The following is a 23029-nucleotide window of genomic DNA, read 5'->3' on the forward strand; positions in this document are numbered from 1 at the left end:
GTCTGCCATTTCTTTGTTCCCCATCATAAATTCACCTGAATCCGACTGCAAGGGACCGACGTTTGTCTTCACTAATCTTTTTCTCTTCACATATCTATAGAAGCTTTTGCAGTCAGTTTTTATGTTCCCGGCAAGCTTCTTCTCGTACTCTATTTTCCCCCTCTTAATTAAACTCTTTGTCTTCCTCTGCTGAGTTCTAAATTTCTCCCCGTCCTCAGGTTTGCTGCTTTTTCTGGCCAATTTATATGCCTCTTCCTTGGATTTAACACTATCCTTAATTTCCCTTGTTCGCCACGATTGAGCCACCTTCCCCGTTTTATTTTTACTCCAGACAGGGATGTACAATTGCTGAAGTTCATCCATGTGATCTTTAAATGTTTGCCATTGCCTATCCACCGTCAACCCTTTAAGTATCATTTGCCAGTCTATTCCAGCTGATGCATGTCTCAAACCATCGAATTTACCTTTCCTTAAGTTCAGGACCCTAGTTTCTGAATTAATTGTGTCACTCTCCATCTTAATAAAGAATTCTACCAGGTTATGGTCACTCTTCCCCAAGGGGCCTCGCACAACACGATTGCTAATGAGTCCTTTCTCATTACACATCACCCAGTCTAGGATGGCCAGCTCCCTAGTTGGTTCCTCGACATATTGGTCTAGAAAACCATCCCTAATACACTCCAGGAAATCCTCCTCCACCGCATTGCTACCAGTTTGGTTAGCCCAATCAATATGTAGATTAAAGTCACCCATGATAACTGCTGTACCTTTATTGCAAGCATCCCTAATTTCTTGTTCGATGCTGTCCCCAACCTCACAACTACTGTTTGGTGGTCTGTACACAACTCCGACTGGAATTTTCTGCCCAGTGATATTCCGTAGCTCCACCCATACCGATTCCACATCATCCAAGCTAATGTCCTTTCTTACTATTGCATTAATTTCCTCTTTAACCAGCAATGCCACCCCGCCTCTCTTTCCTTTCTGTCTATCCTCCCTAAATGTTGAATACCCCTAGATGTTGAGTTCCCAGCCTTAGTCACCCTGGAGCCATATCTCCGTGATGCCAATTACATCATATCCGTTAACTGCTATCTGCGCAGTTATTCATCCACCTTATTCCGAATACTCCTCGCATTGAGGCACAGAGCATTCAGGCTTATCTTTCTAACACACTTTGCCCCTTTAGAATTTTGCTGTAATGTGGTCCTATTTTCTTTTTGCCTTAGGTTTCTCTGCCCTCCACCCATCAAGGGATATGGGGATAATGCAGGAAAGTGGAGTGGCGGTAGAAGATCAGCCATGATTTCATTGAATGGTGGAGCAGGCTCGAGGGGCCGAATGGCCTTCTCCTGCTCCTAATTCCTATGTTCCTATGTTCACAAATGAATAAATGCCACCCAGGTGAAGTGCCAGAGGACTAAGATACCCATGGAACCATTCCCTTGAATGATCAGTGCCTTAGGAGGAGGTGTAAGAACTGGGAAGACAAGATGACAAGACATAGATTGTGTCTACCAGGAAGTATTTATCGTGCTACTATTCCTCCAAAGTGACTAGGGGTTTCCCTTCCCTCCTTAAGTCTGCAATGACCAGTTTTGGTTGTGGTTGGCTGAAGATGCATTGGAAGCAAGTAAAGTATTAAAAAGTGAAAGGCTGCTCCCCATTATTACAAGCAAATTTTAACTCAGTGTTTCCAGCTCATCCCCCTGTGTGACATCACGTTACTGTTTCCTATTTGCTTTGTTTAAAAGTAACAGCAACTTCCCCAACAGTTGCAAATTAGTATTCACAAAGGGAATATACCTAAATAACTGGGCGCAGTTTTAAAACATTGAATATAAGGGACAAAAGGAAGGAAGTATCTTACATTGCAATTACTTCCCTCTTTAAAGTTAGAGCACTTTTTAATCAAATCGAAGAAAAAAGCATACATTGGTACAATTCTACTTTATTTAAAAAAAACAGCATTTAAAGAGGGGCATGCACTGATTTCATGTGTGTCAACGTAAGTGTACATCTTATCACATCAGTTTTATATACATTTTAATTACTGATCAATCTTAAGCTCAAATGCATCTGAAATTGCCATGACCTGGTAAACCAGTTTAAAGTTATCAAGATGATATCACACGTTAATGGCAGGAGAACATAACAAAATGTTACACTACCATCAAAATTGGGGAAAAGACAAATGGTTCAGTTAATCAATGCACTGGTTTGCAACTGCATTTTGTTGTTTTTATTGCAAATTCCTTCTCTTCTTTCCTGAAGCAGCTGACCCTTGCTTTGTTACCAGTCTACGGAGACCAGCAGCCTTCAACTACCTCACCCAAGTGGCCAACCTTCATGTGTGAGCCTAGTCAATGGAGAATAATGAGGCTATTTGACTGCAGACAACATTATAGTTGACCCCTGTTTCGGTTCTCACCCAACATCAACACAGACACAGTTGAACTTTCGATCGAGCTCCCTGGATGGAAATCAGAAGGAGGCATTTCAGCTGATTTTTCCCAACTGTAGCCTCGCCTAACATCAGCAAACTAAGTTCAAACTATATAAAACTTGAAATTATTTTTTACTCATTATTGGGATGTGGGCGTCGCTTGCAAGGCCAGCATTTTTTGCCCATCCCTAATTGCCCTCGAGAAGGTGTTGGTGAGCTGCCTTTTTGAACCACTGCAGGTAATCCCACAGTGCTATTAAGGAGGGAGTTCCAGGATTTTGACCCAGCAACGATGAAGGAACGATGATATATTTCCAAGTCAGGATGGTGTGTAACTTGGAGGGGATGGTGGTAGAGGCCGTGGGTTTGGGAGGTGCTGCAGAAGAAGCCGTGGCGAATTGCTGCAGTGCATCTTACAGATGGTTTTCAACTTGCCTGTTGTCTACAGCTTAGTTTCACACTGGGCAGTACATTAACCAACTGAACCATCAGAATGGCAAGTCTTTCAGTTCAAATATTTGTTATAAATCTACTTGTTCCTCCCAATGGTGTTTTTTTAAGCAGTTATGTCATGTGACAACCAATACAATATATAGGCTCTGGAGATTGTATTATAACAAAGATGATCTATTCCTAGTCTCCCCTTCTTTTTCAGACTAAGACCTTGGGTACAATGACATGGATTAAGCTGACAGTCGCTGAATCTATCTCCGGGCAAGACGTCCAGCTATGTTTCATTAAAGAGCTTCTGTTCAGTTCAACTACTTAAAAAAACAGGCTTTACAATAACAGGAAAAGTGAGCAACGATCAAAGAACTTCCAGGTTCTGATGTAAGAGAATTAAAATCATCCAGACTGGTACGAGTTGAATTACATGGTTGTAAAAGTTCTTGAGGTGACAGGTCAGTGCTTACGGAAAATCAACCCTTCTCAGCATGCTCATTTTGTCGGGGAAACCTGCATCTGATAGATAAAACTTGCTTTTCATGCTTTGATTGTATTAACGGGATGAGTCGTGTGTTAAAGGGCCACAATGTCATTACAAATCAGCATGTAGTTGAACAGAGGTTTCCAGGATGGCAATTCCAGCAGAAACCCAGAGAAAGCGGAAAGTGCTTCTTTCTTGTTAACACGATCAGTTCACAAAATGACAGGGAGAGCAGCGTAATATGTCAACTCCCCATTTTTATACCACACAGGGGATTATAACTAACTATATTCTTCACACAGTGGTGCTTTTCTGTCCTCTGGTTATTACAGTGGTTCAATTTGTGTTCGATAAAACATTCATTGAATGCAAGAAGAGCTAGCTCTCAGCTATCTCAGGTATTCAATAGTTCCATCCTCTTCAGAATCTGACTTGCAACAACTTTACAACATAAAGAAAGAAAGATTTGTATTTATAAAGTGTCGTTCATAATGTCCCAAAGGGCTTAACAGCCAATGAAGTCCTTTTGAAGTGATGTCACGGTTGTAATGTAGGAGGCCTTCAATAAGGTGCCACATAAGAGACATGACAAAGGTCAGGGTGTGTGTAGTCAGGGACCAGGTGACCGAATTGATTGAAAGATGGTTACATAACAAAAAACATATACTGTAGTAGGAATAAAGGGAAGTTTCTCAGACTGGCAGAGGGTTGGAAGCGGAATCCCGCAGAAATCCGTGCTGAGACCACTAATATTCACCATGTACATACAGGTGCAACGTCCCGAATCCGGAACTCTGAAAACCGGAATTGTCCAAAAACCGGACATTTTGCGCATAGCTGATGGAGTCGTCTGGAATCCAGAATTATTGTCCGAAAACCAGACATTTTGAGGCAAAACCCGAAATCCAGCACGGAATCGGTCGAGGATTCTGGATTTTCTTGTCTGAAATCCGGAAAATCCCCAAAACCGGAACAGACTCCATCCCAAGGATTCCGGATATTGTACCTGTAAATTATTTTTATTCAGGAATTAGAGGTATGATGTCAAGATTTGCAGATGATGGCTAATTGGGGGGAGGGGGGGGGGGGAAGTATAGCTATGTGGAGGACTGTACCAAAATACAGGAGGAAGAAAAAAACAGGCTTGCAGAGCAGATAAATGGCAAGTGAAATACAATATGGCAAAATGTGAGATAGTTCATTTTGGTAGGAGAAATACGGAGACTGTTGTAGGTACCATGTAATTCTATGTAACAATTCTAAATAAAAAAGCTTCTATGGGTCTATTTTCTCTTTTGTGGTTCCTTCTTTAATTGTGTCCCAAATGTAATTCTCAGAGAGTGAGGGAGATGAGCAATCTTTTCTCAGACCATCGGCTAGAACCTCCACTTTTTTTGCATGCTTAACGCACATTTAACGTACATTTTATCGCTGAAAAGACGTAAAATGCCCATATATCGCCTATTTTGGCACAAAATGGAAACCGACGGGCATTTTTAGGAAACTTATTGCCGAGCGTTACTTTCTCAATAGGCTTAACGGCGGGAAAAAATATTACCGCCCGCCCACTTTCTTTAGGCGGAATCAGCAGGATGGGCGAAATCAACGCCCATAATATTGCCCAGCGTTAATTTCGGCACTGATTTAACGCCGAGATTCAATAATACCGCCCGCCCACTTTTTTTTGACATAAAGAGCATATTTACCGAAAAAAGCGGCCATGACATCGCCCAGCGTCAATTTAACCACCTCGCACACATATCGCCCACAAGATCGCTCGCCCAAAAAAAAGCCCAGAAAAAGTGGAACTAACCGGAACTAATCACAGCGTTATGGACACCATGTTGTAGATCACATGTCGCATCCTTTAAAAGGCTGCTGTGCTTCAACCTCGGTGGAGTTCAGATGTACTCTGCAGGTTGTTGGAGTTGATGTGAACATCTCGACAAACAGCTTGACCATACTGTGTTGAATAGGCGTTTTCATAGGCGTGACCATTGGAATTGAATAGGCGTTTTCGTTAGGACATTCCTTGTTTGTGACCAATCGGTGGAAAACAGAGAGCTACTGCAATGGGGCCTGTCCTTTCTCACCCTCTCTTGGTGACCAATTACATACAGCAGATTCGAGATCGCCGAAGGTATGCTCATTGCATTATATGCTCAATGTAAGACATGACAGACTGATGAAGAGGACCAGACGTTACATCTCCCGCAAGTACAAGGAGAAGCATTCTTACCTCGACTTGCCTGACACCACCTGCCTTCAGAGATTGCGCTTCCACAAAGAGGTTATCACTGAGGTATGCCAGCTGATAAGGGCAGATCTGCAGCCTGCCAGCACCATCGAGGTCAAAGTCACCGCAGCACTGTCGTTCTATGCCTCGGGTTCTTTTCAGGCCACAGCTGGAGACATTTGCGGGCTTTCTCAGCATGCCACACATCTCTGCATGAGACAGGTCACTGAAGCCCTGTACGCATGCAGGAGGGACTTGATCAGCTTCCCTATGACCAGGGAGGCACAGAGTGAGAGGGCTCTCAGATTCTCCAGAATTGCAAACTTCTTCAAGGTGCAGGGAGCAATAGACTGTACGCACATCACGATGCGGGCACCTTTTCAGGATGCAGAGGTTTTCAGGAACCGCAAGGTATTCCTCTCCCTGAATGTCCAACTGGTTGTCGACCACAAGCAAATTATAATGGCAATGAATGCTAAATTTCCGGGCAGCATCCATGATGCTCACATCCTGCGTGAGAGCACTATATCTGACTTGTTTAATAATCAGCCACAAGGTCAATGCTGGATGCTTGGTGACAAAGGATATGGCCTCGTCAACTAGCTGATGACCCCCCCGCGTGACACCCACACCAAAGCCAAGAGGCGATACAACGAGAGCCACAGAACCACTTGCAATATTGTGAAGAAAACCATTGGAGTGCTTAAGCAGCGCTTTAGATGCCTGGACCACTCAGGAGGCGTGCTCCAATACCACCCTGAGCAGGTAGCTCAATTCGTGGTGTTGTGCTCCATGCTGCACAACTTGGTTATCAGGAGGGGACAAGAATTGCCTGATGAGTCTGACAGTCCACCTCACCAGAGAGAGGAAGAGGAGGACGAGGAGGCGGACGCTGATATCAGGCTGATGATGAAGCCATGCCCCCGCCCCCTGTAGACCGCATGAAAGGGCCCGTGGTGGCATGATAGCTGCAAGAGCCTTACGTCAGGAGCTCATCAATGATCGCTTTGCCTGAAAGAACGTTGGTGTTATTTACAAGGCTGACCCACTGCTGGGTGTGCAGGTCATACATCAATGGTGGGCATCACCTTGGTGACAGTTAAAGTTTAAGTTGATTGAAGTTAAGGTTAATTATACCTTTTGATGTTAAGGAATCACCAGCGTGTAATGGTGCAGCTATCTGAGCCAATGCACTGCAAGGTTTTGTTAAATAAAAACATTTAAACTAAACATTAGTCTGAAATCATCAGTATCTCTGTACAAACCAACCAACCTCCTCCCCACCTCTACCGCTTCCCCTTCCCCTTCTAACTCCAAGCCACCTGGCTGAGGAGGTCCTCAGGCGATGCTTCATTGGGGCGGCGGGAGGGAGGGGGGGTGAGGTGACGGCCGAAATGCTGCTTGGACGGATATGGGAGAGGACGGTCCCGAGGTGAGAACGTGCTCCGAGCCATAAGCAAGATGTTGCTGCTGGCTCTCGTGTGGTTGGCAATGGGGGTGAGGCACCTTGGGGTGCAGTGCCACGTTCCGGGACCACTGCGAGTCTTCTGCCACCATTGTTCCAGGCTACCAGTTCCAGGGCTTCCTCCATCCATTCTATGTTATATCTTATTTGTTGGACAAAAACTCGGTGCCAACTATGCTCTTGGTGCTTAGTAGGCTTTTTGCTGCTGGTGAATCTCCCTCATGCCTCCCACTTCAGCCAGACAAGCACACATCACAGCCACACACGCTTTCAGTGCCTCTGAACTCCCTCTCTATCTGTCTCCTCTTCTGCGCATGTCATGATGACCCTTGACCTCCTGAATCGCGGGAATTGAGCGTTGCCATGCCGTTGCTAAGGACGGTGACACTTTACGGCAGGAGGTCAGAGAGATTTAACGCTACCGCCTATTTCATATCGTCGCAGTATCGCCCATTTTCAAAAATGAAGACTAGGTGCTTTGAGAATGGGCAAGAAGCCGGCGATCTGAAACCCTTTTTTACCGCCCACACCGGAAATAACGTCCATTTTTGAGCGATAAGCACAAAAGTGGAAAATCTAGCCTCATGTCCCTCCACAATCTACCACTAAAATGGTGAGAAGGAGGATTAGGTTTGTCGTTACATTAATGCTCTAGTCCTCAAATTCCAGTCAAACACCCAAAACTGGTTTATTTTTGTTTACCACTTTTGTGGCTATTCTTATGGTTGCCTACATTACCAGCCTATTTAACTACAGCAAGCATCACAGCTGAGCCCAATTCTATCCTCACCCAACAATTACATGTGCACTTGTTCAGGAGCAGGAACTAAAGCTACTTAAAATTTTTTTTTACTATGATATTAAAATAGAGCTGTACAATTTTCCCTCTAAGCTGTGCGGCCACAATGGGAAAGGTTCTGTGCAGGCTGCTCACCGGCTTCTCCATTGTAAGTACCACGCATGCGGGGAGATCGAAAGGGACCGCACACTAAAAGAAACAGGCCTCACAGCACAAAGCGCAGCTTACAGGGAACATTGGTGTTGTAATATCCCAAAGAAGGAATATATTGAATCCATTCTCGCCCTGCATCTAATTGAATGGGTTCTATTGCTTCCATCAAAATCCGGTTTTCCAAAGACCACCCACTCTTCTCAAAAGCAAAATAAAAAGGAAACATGTGGTTTCACCTCACATAGCTGACCTGCAGTTTCCCAAACCAACAAATCCAATCCTCAGATAAACTGAAGCCCTGGCTCGCTTCTCCCAAAACCCATGAAAAACATGGACCACTGTGCACAGAGTAAATAAGGAAGCTAAGAAGAAGTGCGGTGAGAGATTTCAGAGTTGTCAGTCATGCAATATCAAAGTACATCTGTAGCATTTAGAAATCAATGAGAGATATTCTGCAAGGATCAAGGATCAGCATTTTTAAAATAATAATAAAAAAATTACATTCCGGCTATAAATTGTAAAACTATTGATGGAGTCATATTTTTATTCTATCAGCGTGCTCACTAATTTTACTGCCCAATAGATCGATAAATCACAAGAGTGAATCTCAGATACAATTATTCAAACACAAATTATCACTCAACGGTGAGCAGCCACGTGTAGTCTTTCAGAAATCTTTTAAAGACTTGCTCAATTTCCAACCCAGGTGAAAAACTATTCTGGATATTCTTCCACGATCTGGAAGATAGCCATTTAACTCACAGTTGTCAGTTACAGCTTTTTTTCTCTTACAGTTTTCTCGTCTCCTCTGCTCATGGCCTGACCCATGGCAGGGCACAGCTCCACTCATAACTCAGTATCTCGCCAGAGTAAACATTTGTGGGCGTAGACAGTGAGTTTTTTCATGCTATGGCTCTGTGGAGGCAGCCCAACAAAGCATTATCATGGCCTTCCTTACCTGACAAACACATGTTTCCTTTTCCAGCAGAGGTCACTGGATAGTGACCAAGAGTGGAAACTGTCGATGATTTTCTCCTTCTCTGGCCCAGGAGCACTAGGACCAATTGTAGTATTGCCAAATGTTGCCGCAGCAGAGGTCAACTAACTCAACACAGATCAGAAATCATCCCTGGGGCCCTTCTGAACTGTACGGCTTTTACGCACATAATCATGAAAAAAACACCAACAAACTTGCACTTCGCTTCTGCTGGTGCTGATGGGTCCTGCAGCCAGAATCGGGGTTAAAGCTGTATCCAGCACTATTCATAAAGCAAGGTGGAAGGAGGGACCAAATGAAACCCTGTCTGTAGCAGCCACCGAGAATGGAAGCACTACTTTCTTTTGAACTGGACTTACCTTTGATCGCATTCCTCTTCTCATCGCAGTAAAATGGAGCTGGAAAAGAAAAGTGGGAAAAAAAAGTGTTTAATGTTTTTTTTTCAGCTGCACTTCACTTTAATGTCATGAGTGGAGCGAGGAGCCCAAAATGAAGCCCACTAATTCTGTAACAAGGATGTGGGATGAGCAGGAGCGTGGCAATGGCCGTGTATTGACAGGAATTCTGCATTTATGGTCATCACACTAATTTAAACTCGCCTCAAAGGTGAATCCTGTCAATTTCCAATGCAAGCAACGGTTAATGTCAAAAATAGTAGCCAAGCTGATATTTTTTTTGTCTGTCTCCTCAGCTTCTGTTTGTTGCTATAAAGATGGCCGACCACCTCTTCTGTATCTGTTACATCATGACATGTCTTTAGTACACACGTACTTTAATATCATTTGTTGATGTTTTTATGTTCAATGTGTGTAGATTTTTGTGGGATAATAGGATGTTTCAGGGGAATGAGGCCGCATTATTTTAATGCAAGGAACATTAGGACAGAAATTTATTATCGCTGGCAGGTTGGCAAAAACTGGGCGCAGGCAACCATCCCTGCACCAAGCAGCGGACTCCTACTAGATGCCCCATAAAAAAGAAGCTTCCAATATTGGCCATCGGCAAATGGTTATAATGGGAAGGGGGCGACTGGGAGAAAAGGAACGGTCGGGAGAAAAGGGTTGATCGGGAGCGAGGGGGCGAACGGATGAAAGGAGCCGATGTGAAGAGGGGCGATTGGGAGAGAATGGCCGATTGGGAGGGGGTTCAATAGGAGAGAAGAGCCTTTCTGGAGTGGGGCGATCAGGAGAAGGGATCAATTGAGGTGACAGTGGCAATGGGGAGAAACTGAGATTGCGATCGGTAAGGGGGTGGAGGCGCTGAGTGGGAGATTGACTGGTACTTTAAGGACCGCTAGTTAGGCTGAATGTAGACCTCTTCTTCCTAAACACAGCCGGTGACCCAATATTGCACAGGCATTAGGCTCCTTATTTGCATATGCATGGTTGGCTCGTAATAGGATCATAGAATCATAGAATGGTTACAGCACAGAAGGAGGCCATTCGGCCTATCGAGTCTGTGCAGGCTCTCTGCAAGAGTACTTTAGCTAGTCCCACTCCCCTGCCCTTTCCCTCATAGCCCTGCAAACTTTTTTCCTGCAAGAAAATATTGGAAGATTAGGTGTGGAGCTATCAAATTTTTAGGCCATCCTTGCTGCTTCCAGTGGAGGAACTGAGGTTATGGACTAGAGACTACATGAAGAAACATTACATTTTATGCCTGGCCTTAAAACGCAATGAAGCTGGTGGTCCCAATTGAAGACGAGTCATTGGGTAAATATGAAATCTCTCTTCACCAATGCCACTTTTCACTACAGCTGCCAAATATGTTGGTTTACAATAACCGTCAATCAGTATTTTCTTTTGGGTAGAAATTGTAGATAGGAATTTTGCTGTCAGCTTGATTTTGATCGAAGCAAATTCAAGTTCTAAATGAAAGCAGCTCAACCTCTAAAAGGATGGCCAGAAAAATCTGGTGAGGATCTGATACGCAATTCTCATGCTATTTTTTCAGGGACAGGCAGGTAGGTGGACAGATGGATGGACAGACAAGGCTACCATTGTGCTTCTCTCTCCCAAAGGGGGCAGGTACAATAGATTTTACACAAGTTAAGGGGAAAAAACACTCAAGTGAATACAGCAAGTTCCATGTACACCATTGTAACACACAATGCCCTAACAGCAAAATACTGGTCTTCATGACATGGAAACAGGATAAATCAAAAATAGGATACAGAACAAAGCAGGTTAATCCCACCCTTAAGTATATACAGTAAAAAACAGGCACTCTTAATATTTGACACAGGATTGATGGTTACATTTCTTCAATCAACTGATTTTTTTTCTACATTTAAAATCTCATCCATTCTCCTCTCGCCCCACTCCAAGTTTGGGGGGGGGGGGGAAGGGGAGGTGGAAGGTTAATTAGGACTCCCCAGCAGTAATAAAATAATTGGATACTACCGATGGGCAAACAAAAACATAAAGTGAGAAAGGGCGATGAGTGATGTGAAATTGACCGCTACAGGTATTACTAGCCACATTTCATTTTTGATTATAAACGTGAAAATATCAAGAAACACATCAATACACAAGTACAATGCAGTCAGAACTGCAGCCAAGTTATCTGCCAACATTTTAAAGCTGTGAGGGCATAGAATCCTCAGCGGTTTATAAAAACTTACAACGCATTCACATTTAATTTCTTTTTTAAAAGAACCCAGTCTGTTAAATAATGGTGTACATATAACGGTGCAAGTTTTAAATCTTGCATTCTCGTCATGTTGAGCTCAAGACTCATTTCATTGCCTCCTACTTCAAATCATTCTTTCCCAGGATCGTGAACAGCTTACCAGCCTCAGTTTCCTCTTCCTCCTGCAATCTTTTAAAACACAAGCTTGGTGTCACCTGAACACTGCTCCATTTACTGCATCTTCTCTCCTATTCTCCTTGACCTTGATAATGTCCTTGCTGGCACTTCAACTTTGTTTCGCAATAATATATCTTTTTAATAAAGTTGTGCAATATTAAAAAATGGATCGAGATTTTCCCTCGACAGAAATGCTGTTACAGTCTTCAAAAGCTTAATATGCTGTAAACAGGATTTTAGCAAAATAAATGTAAACCCGCATTCAAACTGTAAACTTCCTTCAGCTTCACTGTAAAACTTCAAACAGGCATGCAGTGTATATTATAAATGACAAACAAATCACAACCGGGCATAGTGCACATTTAAAAAGTCTTCTCACTTCCCTTTTATGAAAATGTTAACTGTTGGGGAAGTTACGATTCTACTGAAATAATTTGGTAAACCGCCATAATAAAAGAGACCTTGTGATGCCCTCTGTCGTGTGATGGCGTAATCCTCATTTAACTACATCACCAAGTGTTGTTACTCCTGTGGTTGGAATACTACTTTTGTTGATGTCTTCTTGTCATGCAGTCTGTTATAAGGCCACTAAACTACATAGTTGGTGTTGTTAGCTTTGCATCAGTACAAACTATACTGTAAACTTGAGGTCATCAAAAACACTGCTGCCCGTCCTCACTCACACCAACTCCCACTCACCCATCACCCCTACACTGGCTCCCGGTTAAGCAACGCCTCAATTAAAACATTCGCATTCTTGTTTTCAAATCCCACCACGGTCTTGCCCCTTTCTATTTCAATAATCTCCTCCGGCCCCACAACCAACAACAACAATTTGTATTTAGATAGCGCCTTTAACGTGGTAAAACTTCACCAGGAGTGTTATAAAATAACATTTGAAACCGAGCCAAATTAGGAGAAATTAGAGCAAATGACAAAAAACTTGGTCAAAGAAGTAGGGTTTAAGGAGCGTCTAAAAGGAGGAAAGAGAGGTAGAGAGGCGGAGAGGTTTAGGGAGAGAATTCCAGAGCTTACGGGCTTGGCAGTGGAAGGCACGGCCACCAATGATTGAGTGATTAAAATCAGGGGTGCTCAAGAGACCAGAATTAGAGGAGCGCAGATATCTCGGGGGATTGTGGGGCGGCAGGAGATTACAGAGATAGGGAGGGGCGAGGCCATGAGGGATTTGAAAACAAGGATGAGAATTTTAAAATCGAGATGTTGCTCAACTGGGAGCCAATGTAGGTCAGCGAGCACAGGGGTGATGGGTGAGCAGGATTAGTGTGAGTTAGGACACGGGCAGTAGAATTTTGGATGACAACGTAGGGTAGAATGTGGGAGGCCAGCCAGGAGTGCATTGGAATAGTCAAGTCTAGAGGTAACAATGGCATGGATGACGATTTCAGCAACAGGGCAGGGGCAGGGGTGGAGACGGGCGATGTTATGGAAGTGGAAATAGTCATGCTGCGGATATGTGGTTGGAAGCTCATTTCAGGGTCAAATATGACACCAAGGATGTGAACAGTTTGGTTCAGCCTCAGACAGATGCTAGGGAGAGGGACGGAGTCGGTGGCTAGGGAAAGCAGTTTATGGCGGGGACCAAAGACAATGGCTTTGGCCTCCCCAATATTTAATTGGAGGAAATTTCTGCTCTTCCAGTACTGGATGTCGGATAAGCAGTCTGACAATTTATAGACTGTGGGGGGGTCGAGAGAAGTGGTGGTGAGGCAGAGCTGGGCGTTGTGGAAACTTACGCTGTGGTTTTTGGATAGTGTCACCGAAGGGCAGCATATCGATGAGAAATAGGAGGGATCCAAGGGTAGATCCTGGGGGGACACCAGGGCTAATGATGTGGGAGTGGGAAGATTCTCTGTCTACGTTTAGACAGATAAGAATGGAACCAGGCGAGTGCAGTCCCACTCAGCTGGATGATGGTAGAGAGGCGTTGGAGATGAATGGAGTGGCCAACTATGTCAAAAACCACAGACGGGTCGAGAAGGCTGAGGAGGGATAGTTTACCTTTGTCACAGTCACATAAGATGTCACTTGTGACTTTGATGAGAGCCGTTTCAGTACTGTGGCAGGGGGGGAAACCTGATTGGAGGGATTCAAACATGGAGTTGTGGGAGAGATGTGCACTGATTTGGGAGACAACAACACATTCAAAGGCTTTGGAGAGGAAAAGGAGGTTGGAGATGGGGTGATAGTTTGCCAGGACGGAGGGGGTCAAGGGTTTTTTTTTAAAGGGGTGATGACGCAGATTTGAAGAAGAGCGGGACAGTACCTGAGGAGAAAGCAACAATAAAACCAAGTTTATGCAACTAGTCCTCATAATTTAAACCGCAGCATCAGTCTGGTGAATCAGCACCGTACCACTCCAAGGTCAATGTATCTTTTCTGTACTTACTTTTTGTATCTGTGCACGAGATTTTAGTGATTTGTGAACATGGACACCTTTGATCCTCCACATATCCTAGTATTAAGAAAATATTCCGATTTATCTTTCTCAAATCCAAAGTAGATCTTACACTTCCCCACATTAAACTCCAACTGCCATAGTTTTGCCCACTCACTTAGCCTGCCTACGTCCCTTTGTAACTTCCTGCTCCCATCTACATCACTTACTGTGCCACCTAACTTAGTGTCACCTGCAAACTTGGGCATACAACTCTCTATTCCTTCATCAAATGTGGGGCGGCCTAACCGTCGAAATTTAACACTTTGGGGATTTTTTTGAAGCGGGGCGGAAGTGGCATCATCATGGGAGCGGAGGTGGGGGGCAGGGCAGAGTGCCGTCACTAGCGGAACGGAAGTGGGTGCAGGGCGGAGCAGCCGACGCTGACAGTCATCAGCACTGTGCTGATGATGTCATTGCACTGGCGCGTCACAACGTCTCTCCCCTTCAGTTAAAGGGGAGAGCCGCTGCGAGCTCTGCAGCCACTTTAGTGGCAAACACTGGGCCACCAGGGAGGGTTTCAGCCAGGCCAGCAGCCTGGCACCCAAGGGGGGGTGCCAGGCTGCCTGTTGGTGGCCCGGCCGAACCCGCGACCTGGCAGTCGGCCGACAAAAAAAACATGGTGGCCATGGCAGCGCACCTTCCCCTTTAAGGGCGGCTATGCCACCAAGCCACAGAGAGTGTACCAACAGCAAAAGCTGTCTGGGGCACCGACCGGTGGCAGGATCACTCCCGCGGGCCAAGAGGCAATTTCCCGAGGGTCAATTTCGCGAAGGGGTCCCCACCAGTTGGTACAGGGTTGGTGCGTGCACGCTGTGGTAGGAAAACAAGGGAGCGGTACCGGACACCGCTCCAAAATTGAGGACGGGCAATTTCCAAAATGGTAGTCCCTCTGCGGCGACTCGGTGGCCATTCCATACCACCCCATGACCGCTGCTTTCAGACGGCCAGAGGCCTCATCGGAAGGGGCAATTTCGGCCCCGAAGTTGAAGTACAGATCCCGAGGGAACACCACTTGTCACATCCTACTATCAGAGAACATTTCCTTTATTCCTAATCTCTCTCATACCTCCAAAAAAATTACCGACAGTGCACTTAGTGCAAAGCCAAGTTTAAAAACTATGACCAGAGAACCACTGAAAAGTAATTTTTTATGTTTTTGCACTTTGGAGAAGCTTGTGAGCTTGCAAAACAGCAGTATACAATCAACAGTAGGTTCACATACCTCACATCCTACTCCAGAGATATCAGTGCCTCTGATACAAATGGTTCTTTAGGAATGATAATTATAAAAAATATTGAGGTGGCAGAAAAATCTGTATTTTCCTCAGTTTATATTTAAAAACATATTTTTAAAAGATTGAAATGTGCTAGCTGTTCAGAACTGTAATACTAATCTTTCATCCCTAAAACAATCAATCAATCAGCTCCACCTCTACAACCATGATTAATACACACACACACACACACACACATATATATATATATATATATATCACTGTACAAATATTGGTAACATGATGGCAATTGCAGAACTGTCGACACTGGGGAGACGTTAAGAGTGACATTTAGGATCACCAGGAGTGGCAGAGTTTGCAAAGCAATTTAAACATACGGAGGAGTTGCTTTTATTTTTCATGAATGGCATACATTTTAAGTGGTCACGTGATTTTTTTTAAAAAATGAGAGATTGTCACCCTCTAATGAGTTGGCACGTAAGCAGATCTGAAATTACTGATCATAGATTTATGTAAGCAAGACTGTTTAAGACTGAGAAGACTAGGCCTATATTCTCTAGAGTTTAGAAGAATGAGAAGTGATTTCATTGAAACATACAAAATTCTTACAGATCTTGACAGGGTCGATGCAGGGAGTATGTTTCCTCTGGCTGGGGGTCTCAGTCTCAGAATAAGGGGTCTGCTATTTAGGACTGAGATGAGGAGAAACTTCTTCACTCAGGGGATGGTGAATCTTTGGAATTCTCTACCCCAGAGGCCTGTGGATGCTCAGTCGTTGAGTCGTCAAGACAGAGATCGATAGATTTTTGGATGTTAAAAGAATCAAGGGATATGGGGATAGAGCAGGCAGGTGAAGTTGAGTTCGAAGATCAACCATGATCTCATTGAATGGTGGAGCAGACTCGAGGGGCCAAATGACCTACATCTGCTTCTAATTCTTATGTTCTTTCAGCGCACCAGTCAAAAGCATTGAAACAAATAAATACAAACATTTTTTACATTTGGATTTTTTTATATTATAGTAAGCTAAATACTTGTATCTGAAGAGAAAGAAAAGGTACTTTTAAGAGGCATTCAACATTTTTTTCCTCCAGTACACTTTTCTTATTTATCAATACAGAGGATAGATTTCATGCAATTCTTCGCATGCATCTAAACTCATAATCTGAGGTCCTGCATCAAATGGCTCTAGTTTTAACTAAAAAAACTAAAACACCTGCTAAGAAAGAACAGAAAACAAAGTGAATATTGCACATAAAATTAATTTCTGTCCACTGTAACAAACATTATCACATGTCCCCTAGTGAAGCTGATAAGGTAATCCAATCTTGGGGTCCAGATGACAGGCATAAATATGTTTATGATGTTATCTGAATCCTTGGATTGAATTATTCTCTGTAATTTACTGAGAAGCACCCAGTATCCTGTGTACATTACTTACATCAACTAATCCTGAAGGTTTCTAGCGTTTAATGGTATAGAGTATTAGGTTATGCTCACACTGATAATTTCCCAAAACAGGGGGTTTCTCAGAGCTAAAGGGTTGAATTTTAGCACACAAAAAGGGGTGGGTTGGGTGTGGGTCAGATATTCAAATTTTGAACCCCAACCCTCCTCCATCCCGTCCACTTCTGGGTTTTACGAGGTGGGGCGGGGTGGGGGGGGAGGGGCGGTGGGGCAAGGGGAGGGCAGCCAACAGACAATTTAAATATTTTAATGAGGCTGGCAGTCTCTGATTTAACCTGCTTTGCACGTTTTACAATGGGCGACCGGGTTTCCCAGGCCTCGGGAAACCCGGCAGCAGAAGTGAGGCGAGGGCAGCTTCGGAGAGAGTCTCAGCTTTCAAGAGAGCAGGGGATAAAATTGGCAAAGTACCAAGAACAATCTGCAGATTAAGAATTAATCCTGAAGTACTGCTTGTGGACCAGGAAGAGCAGGAGTGCTCCCCCTATCCCCCCTCAATCAAACCCCACCCCCATACAAAGGCCCCCTGGGTCCGGGATCGAATCCCCCCCCCGTCCCCGGGGTCGGGGATCGGATCCACCTGGTTCTGCAGCTGGCTCCTGAGCGCTCCCCACCCGGCTGAAAGCCAAGCATGTCAACCAGGCTGACTCCTGGGCGGGAACCAGTCAAGGCCAAAAGATGCACGCTGGGGAGTTTTAACTAACGGACTTCAGGATAAAGTGTCAGGTAGATGCCAGGAACAGCCCGACCAGAAGGGAGGCAAGTCAACACTAAGCCACCAACAGAGATTTAGGAGTGCAGCAGTACTGTGACAGATCTCTCATGAAAAAATTGAGTGTTATCCCAGAGCTATAGTTGGAAACCATGTACTGATCTCGCCCTGAGTTAAAGTCAACCACCATGTAATCATATTCTTAGGATGAGTCTCAGCCTTTAAGAGAGCAGGGGATACAATTGGCAAAGTACAAAGAAATGTTTGCAGATTAAGAAATAATTCTGAAGCAAAACTTTTTTTTTAAGATATACAAGTCTATAGAAGTGGAGGAGAAATACTGATGAGAAGAAAAAAATATGTATTAATTGAGTGAAAACTAGTTTTAAAAATGAGACAAATCAAATTACCAAAAAGTTTGTCTTGACATCCCATTACATCATAACATTATAACGTGAAATTATATTTTTTTAAATCTATATCACTAATCACTGTAGCTGGAAAACTGATATAAGGCAAGTCAGTCTGCATATCCTTTTCAGTTATTGGCCAGAAGTTTAAACACCAGTCTATTTGCACGCGCCACCTGCAGCAGGCAGGATATTGTCAGCAATCTGCTCCCCAGAACCAACGACCCTTGCCTTGACCTCCAGTAACAGGATGTACAGAAACAAGCTGCTGAAGGAACTGAAAGCCTTAGAGCAGGGGTCAGAGGCACGGCTGACTCACAGCACAAGCTATCTACCCTCAACACTCACACTTACATTCCAAAGACGTTTCCGTCACAATGGAATAGCAATAAATTTTCTGCCTGCCAACTTCTATTCCAAGTAAATCTGAAAGATCTGAATTTGTGGTTTTTGTAGGATCCCCATAAATAAAATCGTACAAGTTCTTTAAATGATACTGCAAGCTTTTATCAAGATTGAATTTGCAACTTTATACAATGTTTTTTAACTCTAAGAGTAACATTTCCAAATCAAGGTAAAAAGATACCAAGATCACAAGTTAGAATCATACAGCTCAGAAGGAGGCCATTCGGCCCATTGTGTCTGTACTGGCTCTTTCAAAGAGCTATCTAATTAATCCCACTCCCCTGCTCTTTCCCTGTAGCTCTGTATTTTTTTCCTTTTAACCTATATATCCAATTCCCTTTTGAAAGTTACTACTGAATCTGCTTCCACAACCTTTTCAGACAGTGCATTCCAGATCATAACAATTCGCTGTGCAATAAAAATTCTTCTAATTTCTCCTCCTGGATTTCTTTTTGCCAATTTTCTGAAATCTGTGTTTTCCAGTTACCGATGTTGCTGGCAGTGAAAACAGTTTCTCCCTATCTCTTCTATCAAATACCTCATAAGTTTGAAAACCTCTACCAATCTCCCCTTAACCTTTTCTGTTCTAAGCCAGCTTCTCTAGTCTCTCCACATGATTGAAGTCTCTCATTCCTCATATAATTCTGGAAAATCTCCTCTGCACCTTCTCCAAGGTCTTGACATCCATTCTAAAGTGTGGTGTCCAGAACTGGACACAATATTCTAGCTGTGCCTAAAGAATGATTTTTAAAGGTTTACCATAACTTCCTTGCTTTTGAACTCTATGACCAGAATCTTACCAGCCCTGCGATGTGCGAGTTTGGAGGTGGGACCATTGTCAAAATGGCCGTGATTGACAGCAGGGTGGAAGTCCGCTCTAAACCCGCCTCCTTGTGCATTTTCCAAATACCGGCTCGGCCTGCAGTTTGCAGACCTGGCACTAAGCAGTGTGTCAGGCAATTGTGATAATTAAGAAGCTGTTTAAAGGTATTTAAGCAGCATTTCACCAGGTCCAAAGGATTTTCCAGGTTTTTTTTACGAGGTTCACGTCCCTCGGGTATCACGTCAGTTAAGTGTGTCGGGTTCTCAACAACTCTGGATTGGTTTGACTAGTTGACAGCTGCAGAAGTGGTATAAAAGCTACCATTTCACAGCTGTTCAATTTCCAATCAAAGAAGCTGGAACCTTCAGGATTTGGAATACACTTTTCAGCTTTATGGAGGTTTAAAATGCTTGCAGTGAACTCTCTATCCAGTGTCACCTCCTTGAGCAACCTCTATCACCATTGACAGGTCACTTCCGTCATCTCATTTTCAGCTGCCATCTATTCCATCTGTATCAGTGAGTGCCCTTGAAAAAATCTCACCTTGGTTCTCAGAATCCAACCACGATCAGCCCCACCACCAGCATCACCAACAACACCAAACTTCTCCGCAATCACCTGATGCTGCACAGGACACAGGGCATCAGCACTCGACCACATTGCTACCCAGGAGGCCAGGGATGCCCTCACCAAGGCCACATTTACTTCACTTGACGCTGTACACCCTGGCTGCCACATGATGGCACCATTCCACACCAACGCCATAAAGCATCCCTACAATGCCCAAGCCATTCCTTTCACACTCATCACCATTGGGGACAAGGCAGGGTGTACCATTATGTCTCACCATTCACTGCAACTCACTGAGCCACTTCCAAAGCTGCGCCTAGATCTGACTAAGAAGGCAAAGTGTTGAAAATAAAGATTTCAATGTTTCATAACACATTAGCAGAACTTTACATCAGCATTGGCGATAACATCCAAGCGCTACCCTTGTGTGTTGTTAGTTAGTATGTTTGGACAAGGATGAGGGCGAGTGTGAGGGGTGGCTAGTGAGATGGGGATGTGATAATGTAGATAGAGAGAAAGGGATGGGTGGCAGCGCAAGGTAAGTTGGTGTGAGTAAGGATGTGCAGGGATAGGGTAGGGAAGGCAGAGTGATGGGGATATGATGAGTGGCACAGCAGGATAATGTTGAGTGTGGCTTTGCAGTAACGTTTCGTGATCTACTGAGATCATTGAAAGTTTTGCGCCACTGCAGCCAGCTCCCAAACGATATCCCTGCTTGTGCCCTCCTGTACAAGTGCAAAAAGGCTGCGTTGGTGTCCTGGGGAGGTCTCTTCCGCTCATGGGAAGGGAAGAGGACCTCCCTGCATACTGTGACTCCCTCCATAAGCATATGGAGAGAGTCATGAGAGAGCCTTGGTGCAGTGATTGTCGATGTTTGCAGCAACTCAATGCTGCAAAATACTGATAGCATAACTGTCAAAATGAATGTAGACATGGTCTCTTTAAGGAAACCGGCTGATGACATGTCATCAGATGACATCATCAGTCCCGATTCCCCTTAATTGGCCGGGAACCTTGCAGGACGGGCTTAACAAGCCCAATCTAGGGAAAGTCGTGGGGGTAGCCGACATGGAGCCAGGAGCGGGATCACAGCCCACCTCAGATATCGCCCGCCTCTCTCGCGCCTCAGTAGGAAAGGTCAAGCCCTATGACTCTAATTATAAACGCAAGGATCCCGTATGTTTTTTTTAACAGCCTTATCAACTTGTCCTGCCACCTTCAAATATTTGAGCAGATGAACTCTTAGTTCTCTCTGTTCCTGCACCCCCTTTAAAATTGTTCCATTTAATTCCTATAATTTTTCCTTCCAAAATGCACCACTTCACACTTCTGAAAAGTTCTAAGAGGGTTCTAAAAAAAACTTTAACCAGTAAATATTAACCCCCAATAAATTCCTTCATAGTACTAAAAGCATCCAGATCTTTTTTCCCTCTAAAGAAATAATGGAAGAAAATAAACATAACATAAGAAATAGGAACAAGAGTACACCTCGAGCCTGCTCCACCATTTAATAAGATCATGACTGATCTGATCATGGACTCAGCTCCACTTCCCTGCCCGCTCCCCATAACACTTTATTCCCTTATTGCTCAAAGATCTGTCTATTTCCACCTTAAAGATAATAAATGACCCAGTCTCCACAGCTCTCTGGGGCAGAGAATTCCATAGATTTACAACAATCTATGAGAGAAGAAATTCCTCCTCATCTCATTTTTAAATGGGCGGCCCCTTATTCTCAGACTATGTCCCCTAGTTTTAGTTTTTCCTATGAGTGGAAATATCCTCTCTGCATCCACCTTGTCTAGCCCCCTCATCATCTTATATGTTTTGATAAAATCACCTCTCATTCTTCTGAACTCCAATGAATATACCTTCATAAATCAACCCCCTCATCTCCGGAATTAACCGAGTGAACCTTCTCTGAACAGCCTCTAATGCAAGTATATCCTTCCTTAAATACGGAGACCAAAACTGTACGCAGTACTCCAGGTGTGGCCTCACCAATACCCTGTACATTTGTTGCAGGACTTCTGTGCTTTTATACTCCATTCCCCTTGCAATAAAGGCCAACATTCCATTTGCCTTCCTGATTATTTGTTGTACCTGCATACTCACTTTTTGTGTTTCATGCACAAGGACCCCCAGGTCCCTCTGTACTGCAGCACTTTGCAATTTTTCTCCATTTAAATTATAATTTGCTTTTCTATTTTTTCTGCCAAAGTGGATAACCTCACATTTTCCCACATTATACTCCATCTGCCAAATTTTTGCCCATTCACTTAGTCTGTCTATATCCCTTTGCAGATTCTTTGTGTCCTCCTCATAATTTGCTTTCCCACCCATCTTTGTATCATCAGCAAACTTGGCTACATTACACTCGGTCCCTTCATCCAAGTCATTAATATAGATTGTAAATAGTTGAGGCCCTAGCATTGACCTCTGTGGCACCCCATTAGTTACTGTTTGCTAACCGGAAAATGACCCATTTATCCTGACTCTCTGTTTTCTGCTAGTTAGCCAATCTTCTATCCATGCTAATATATTACCCCCAACCCCGTGAACTTTTATCTTGTGCAGTAACCTTTTATGTGGCACCTTATCGAATGCCTTCTGGAAATACAAATATAAGTACAAAATAAAGCACAAACGTTCATTTTTATTCATTTTCTAAATCTCATGCTACCAACTCACCCACTTGTCCATGAGGATCCAAATGAGGAATGGTTAAAAAAAAAAGAAAATCAATATATTTGGACCGAATGTTTAACTCCGTTTGTCTCAGGCATATCTCAACAGATTTCGGAGCAGCTATTGCACCCCTCACTTTCACTGAACATTGTATTGTTTCATGCTCAGATCTTCCAGTAGCAGTAGTGGCAATGAGTTAGGTGAAGTTTAAAGCTAAATTTGAACCTATTTCCTCTCTCTCTCTTTGAATGTTTATTACCCTGCTGCTGCTTCATAATTAACCCACACCAGAGTTGGCCAGCCAGAAGCACTGGCTTGATAAGTCAATCATTTTAAAATTTAAGTACAAAAATGCTCCATTATAAACAACTATGAAGACTCAGGAATGAGCTCATTTCCTTCCTTTCCTCCTCCCCCTCCCACCAAATTGAT

General features: G+C 43.8%; 1 protein-coding gene across 14 annotated transcripts in view; it reads right to left on the minus strand.

The window, feature by feature from the left end:
- LOC139238943 (transcription factor 4-like) overlaps positions 1 to 23029 on the minus strand; it is a 652736-nt gene that overhangs the window by 283328 nt on the left and 346379 nt on the right. For 10 of the 14 annotated variants that reach the window (XM_070867526.1, XM_070867515.1, XM_070867541.1 and 7 more), the window contains 2 exons: positions 14240 to 14305; positions 9384 to 9422 (listed from right to left, as the gene is read on the minus strand). In XM_070867526.1, coding sequence (XP_070723627.1) covers positions 9384 to 9422; positions 14240 to 14305 — 105 coding nt within the window. Of the gene's footprint in view, positions 1 to 9383; positions 9423 to 11815; positions 11859 to 14239; positions 14306 to 19316; positions 19353 to 23029 lie in introns of those variants that run through there. The other 4 variants (XM_070867514.1, XM_070867518.1, XM_070867548.1 and 1 more) reach the window with 3 other exon arrangements.

Source organism: Pristiophorus japonicus, chromosome 2 (genome assembly GCF_044704955.1).
Source record: "Pristiophorus japonicus isolate sPriJap1 chromosome 2, sPriJap1.hap1, whole genome shotgun sequence".
NCBI lineage: Eukaryota > Metazoa > Chordata > Chondrichthyes > Pristiophoridae > Pristiophorus > Pristiophorus japonicus.